This window comes from Drosophila innubila, assembly GCF_004354385.1.
Source record: "Drosophila innubila isolate TH190305 chromosome 2L unlocalized genomic scaffold, UK_Dinn_1.0 4_B_2L, whole genome shotgun sequence".
NCBI lineage: Eukaryota > Metazoa > Arthropoda > Insecta > Diptera > Drosophilidae > Drosophila > Drosophila innubila.
Window position 1 is genome coordinate 14070836 of NW_022995372.1, and position 6159 is coordinate 14076994.

General features: G+C 34.2%; 1 protein-coding gene across 1 annotated transcript; it reads right to left on the reverse strand.

Annotated features, from left to right (window-relative positions):
- Nucleotides 1–4689: 4689 nt before the first annotated feature.
- On the reverse strand, nucleotides 4690–5771 carry LOC117781176 (mitochondrial 2-oxodicarboxylate carrier). The gene has a single exon (XM_034617919.1). The coding sequence runs from the start codon at nucleotides 5745–5747 to the stop codon at nucleotides 4830–4832; it is 918 nt and encodes a 305-aa protein (XP_034473810.1). The 5' UTR covers nucleotides 5748–5771; the 3' UTR covers nucleotides 4690–4829.
- Nucleotides 5772–6159: the final 388 nt, after the last annotated feature.

Below are 6159 nucleotides of genomic sequence, written 5' to 3' on the forward strand. Positions count from 1 at the left end.
TTTCATTAGCACGTAAAATTCCTTTTAATTAATATATAAAAATTGCCAGCAGTCGCAAGTGGTTGTTGTAGTTGTTACTGTTGAAATTCCCTCGGTCAGCAGACCCATAAAGTTATTTGTGGTGCGTAGTTTCGGGCTACTTGTGGTTCAATTTGCGGGCCAGACCAGACCAGACCAGACACCATATAAACACGCCCCATGCATTTTATTTGTTTTTGCTCGAATATCAGAGCATAAAATAAAATGTTGAAAGCAGCCGCTGCACGTGCGCAGCATGTTTAATTATCTTAATCTCGATGTGTGTGTGTTGGTATGTTGGTATGTTGGTGTATGTGAGTGTGAGTGTGAGTGTGAAGAGACGTCATATGGTGCATGTGGTCAGTGTTCCAATGCCGCCAGTTTAATGTCTCTCTCCTGCAACTATATATGAAATTAAGACACAAGGCTCCGCAATTTAAAAACTCATATGAAATGAGAAATTAGAAGTTCTTGGAAAAGAAAGCGTTTGTTTAATCAAACTATATTGGGAATAAACAAGAAAGAGATATTTAAAATGATGAGATAACGAAAAAAGAACTAAGATAATTTTTAATTCAATTGCTGTATAAATCATTGGAAAAGACAGAATATAAGGGGACGAGTAACATCCCAGTTAGATTTATTTACAGAGATCGAAATGTCTTTTTTTTTTATCGCTTAAGCATGTTTTTTATGGAAGTACTTTCGACCAATATGTTGGCTAAATTGATTAAAGGTAACTCAGCTTTATGATATTAGAAGCATGCAATTTTAACATTCTAGAATATATTAAATTGCTTTTAAAAAATTTACTTAAAAAAATTCTACAATAAAATATATAATTCTAAACTATTAATATTTCGTGTCTGTTTTTTACAACTTTAAAAAGTAGGATCTTTCCCAAAATTTCGTATGAAACATTTTAATTAAAGCTTAGATGTATCGGCTACCGACTATTAAATTATAGTTGTACCTGTATGTACAAGCCAGGTGTTCATATATATAGTTTTACCATAATACTCATTACTGTGTCAACTGTTGTTCGTAATATAAATAAAATAAATAAAAACAAACGAATGTTGTAAGTTATGGTGTTGCAGAAAATGTTCACCTCTACTATTTTTTATTTTATTTATAATAAATAAATAATAAGAGAATTCATACTACCCCTTTATTTTTCTCAACTTATTTAAATAGTTCAGTTAAATAAAATTGACATATTTTAAGGAATATTCTACGTACTTCAATAATCGTACAGTGAATAAAAATCACAAGGCCAAAGACAAACACTCAAAAATATACACACATACATATCACTCGAGCAGAAGTTGGTTTGGCTATGGTTGGAATTGAGGTTTGGGTTTTGGGCAGAATCTTGGATTGGCTTTTAGGCCTTGCTGGATCCGGCAGCATAATCATATTTACGCCCAACAATTGTATAACATGTGTAACTCGAGCATTTTATTTCATACACCCGACAACAGAAATCACACACACACACACACACACGTACACCAACACCAACACACATGACTAGTCTCGGCCAATGTATATTTGTGTGTGGGTGTGTGAAATAACTTGTGGCATGCTTGGAGGCGTTGGCCACACTGGCAGCAACAGGACTCGGGGAACTCGGGAAAATTCTCAGAGGTTTTTGTGCTTTTCACACTTCCCTTCCCTTTGCTCATGTTGCGTGTTTTTCGTTCGTTTATTGCTCACTGAAGCGTTAACCATGGTCAATAAAAAATTTATTTAGACAACCACAACGACAACTCCAACAACAACAATAACAACAACAACAACAACAACTAGAACTGACAACAATAACATGGCGTATACGAAATTTGTGCTGTTTGCTGATAAAAAATTTGTGTTCAGCCCGAATGTGAAAAGAAACAACAGCAACAACAACAACAGTAACAGTAACAACAGCAACGACTAAATAAAAGTCAAAACAGAAAACAGAAAATGCTGTAAATTGTGTTTTCTCTGCCATTTTTCTCTCTATTATTTTTGGCTTTGATGCCGAGTGTTGGCATTTGATTTATACTGCGCTTAAATATTTCAAATAATTCATATTTTATTGACTAGACAAAAAGCATAGAGCAATAAAAACAACCAATTGATACATTGTTATAAAGAGAAAGATAGAAATTGAAAGAGACAATTAAATTTCAACTAAGTTTTCCAGTTCTTTTTATTTATGTTATTTGTTTTTAAATTTTTCGAAAGCGCTTTTTGATGAGTAATTGAACTTTAATTGATTAGAAGTGTGAAAATAGTTACAGTTCAATTGAAACTAGTCGGCCGGTGCTACAGTCGAGCATACTCGACTGTCGGAGACCCCGTACTTACTATGGCAAAAACTAATAATCATATTAGTAGAAATGTCTCATAAAACATAAAAGATTTTTATACTAAGACGTGATTTTCGCCCGATCGGTCATATGACAGCTATATGATATAGTGCTCCGATTTGATCCAACTTTGGCCAGGATATATAAAGCTAAGTTTTATTTATATTCTATCAGTTTGGTTTCGATATCTCAAAAAACAAAAAAGTTGTTCATACTAAGACTTGATTTTCACTCGATCGGTCCTAAGACAGCTATATGATATAGTGGTCCGATTTGAACCAACTTTGGACAGGATATATAAAACCAAGTCATATGCTTATTGTATCAGTTTGGATACAATATCTCATTAAGCAAAAAAGTTTTTCATACTAAAAATTGATTTTCGACCGATTGTTTCTATGGGCACTATTTGATATAGTGGTCCGATTCAAAAAAGAAACAAACTTTACCTGCCTGCAAGATAGAGGAATCTACATACCAAATTTGGTGTCACTAGCTTTTAAATTGTTCTTTTAATTTGGATATGAAATTTTTTTTTTTCGATTTGTGGGCGATAAATTTTGAAATAAACTTGATCTGCTTGCAATATAGAGGAACCCACATACCAAGTTTGGGGTCTCTAGCTCTTATAGTCTCCGAGATCTAGGTGTTCATACAGACAGACAGACAGACAGACAGACAGACAGACAGACAGACGGACATTGCTATATCGACTCGGCTATCGATGCTGATCAAGAATATATATACTTTATGGGGTCTGCCACGCCTGCTTCTGCCTGTTACGCACATATTCGGTAAAGCAAACCCAATAGACCCATGTACTTTTTTTAAGTACGGGGTCTAAAAAGCATACAAGTATGTATCAATACTCTTTAAAATATTTCCTATAAGATAAATGCAATTATTTCTGTAATATGACACCGCATTTTTAGTCATTTAATCCTCTGCGTTTATAACACTCTATGTTTACATCAATTAGCTATCTCAAACGAATGCTAAATATTTAGAAATTTAAAACTGACATCAATCAAACACAAACATCAAACTGCTCAATACAAATTTTGTAAATTGGTTTATTTCGAGGGAGAGAGAGTAAACAAAATTGCAATGCTAAATTAGTTTTAATGCGTAATAAGCATATTCCAGCTGAATTTGCCAAAAGCACGGCAACAACAACAAATGCAACAGCAGCAACAACAAACAATTACTATGGCAATTTGATGCCTTAAAGTATGCAATGCACATATTCAATTATTCATAGTTGAAATTGCAATGGGTAATGAAATGAAATCAAAAGCTGGATTTCCAATTGCCATATGACAAATTCAAACCGGCATCATGTCGTTAATGTCGCACGCCTTCCATCTCTCACTATCTCTTTCTGTCTCTGTCTCTGTCTCTTCCTGTATATATAAATCTTTATCTCTCTCTCACTCACATGCTATCTCTCTTCTCTTGCGTAGTAAAATGCCTTTAAGCTCTACATCGATATCATTCCAATTCATGGCTCTACTCGTAATTACACTAATCTATGTATGTATATTTGTTGCATATACATTTGTATGTTTGAGAAGATGTGTGTGAGGGAATGTGTGATTGTGATTTTGTATGTGTGTGTGTGTGTGTGCAAATGCATTTTAAATTGACCCTGGAGACATTTCGACTGCCCAGAAAAGCCAAAACACATTTATTGTTTAGCTCTTGATGATAATGTTGTTGTTGTTGTTTTCGTTGTTTTCATTGTTGTTGAATTTGTTGCTCAGTTCGCTTAATTGCTCGCTTCAAGTGCTTGCGATTGTTATGATATTTGATGTTTGCTCTATAAGTTATAAGTTATACAAAAGTTATAATTCGTAACTAAAAAAAACGAAACTTTTGAATAATCGAATTGAGATTAATGAACTTATGAAGTCTAGATAGAGATAACTGATTACTTATTATTTTTAACGTCAGATAATACAGTCAATTATAAAAATTCGTTTATCGATAACATGTTAATAAATACCTAAAAATATATTAGATTAGAAATAAAAATGTAAATTAAATAAAGCTACAAATTCTTTAAGTAATTATTAAATTTAATACATGAGAATTTGGGGTACTCCATATTTGCAAAAGATTTTTGGAGGACCAGAAATATGCTTATCTATATATTAATGCGTTAAACAAATTTCATGAACTGTTAATTAATTTCATTAATTTTCTGGCGATTAATAAAGTGAGAAAGAATTTGACAATTCAATATTCTCATTGACAATGCTTAAAATTGAAGATTAAAATCGATGTTGAGTTCATTAGAAATACGATCGCTGCATTATTTACAACACTCCCAAATCTATTGATGTTTATTTTATAAATTTTAGATAAATTATAAAAATAAAACCTTACAAAAGGTGCATATATCTAATTCCAAACAAATTTCTGTATAAACTGCGTACTTGCTGTTTCTTTAAGCTAAGCTAAGTTCCTTAATATTAGGTAGGTCATATACTCATAGCCCAATAGTAAAATGGCACCACCGGGACCACCTCGCATCAGTTGCGGTGTCAGTCCCTTGTAGAGAGCTCGAAGACCCTCCTCTCTGTAGATTGTGGAAACGGTCTGAAGCGCTCCGGAGTACTTGATCTGACCCTGAACAGGCTGTGGTCCTTGCATTCTGGACTTGGCCACATCAAATGGAATGCTCGCAATGCAACCCAACCATCCAGATAATAGTGCCAGTCCGCATTTACGCAGGAATTCATTTGTTCTATCCTTACAAATGGGTGTTACATCCCTCATTGTGCAAAAGAAACCGAAGTACATGACGTGAAATATGAAATTGCGAGCAACTGTTGCACCGACACCTTTGTAAAATCCTCGGGATCCGAAGCCATCACTCTGAAAGATTGTTCTCGCAACATGGATTGTACTCAGTTTCTGCTTTCGATTCGCCTGTTGTGTTACTTTAATCACTTCAAAAGGATTCTGCATAATGGCTTCTGTAATCCCCGCACACCCTCCAGCTAGAGCATAGGTTATCAAGGTCGGCTTCGAGGCACCGAAAAAAAAAACCGGCTTCAGTTGCTCAAAGACCATAAATTTAACAGCTCGTCTGGGTGTGTCGATGAGTAAGGGTGGGATTATACCACGCCAGAAGGCTGTGATTCCCTCCTGACGATAGATCTTGGCAAATGCATCAAACACCCCCCTGTAATGACTCTGTCCCTTCACCACCGCATTCGTCTGCAACTGCAGCCGCGTCTTGACCACATCCAGAGGCAGCAATAGGGAAACTTCAGCGATACTGGAAGCGCCGCCAGACAAAAGTTGAATTTGTACCCACTTCACGCGGGATATCGATGAATCGGGGACATTATCACTAATAGGCATATGTTGGAGTTAATTTTGATTCCCTCAATTAAAGGTCTAACTGACAAGCTTGAGTAAATAATAATATTTATTGTAAACACACAAGTAGGCACTGAGTAATATTATATAGAAATGGATTAAATATTATAATTTTAATTTAATATAATAACTACAGAAATGGACTTAATACTATAATTTGTATATAATTAAATTAATTATGATTCACTTAAAGTCTGTTCGCCATAATGTTAGGTTAACAGTATGTGTTAATCCAGTTTTTTTTTCTCTATCTAGGAAAGATTATACATTTTTAAGCTAAAAATAAACGTAAAAATATGTGTGATAATAACAATACAATTCTGTTAAAGATGAAATTAGGTAATCGTGCTATATAATTAATTTAGCTAATCTTAATAGTTAATTTGAAGACCCA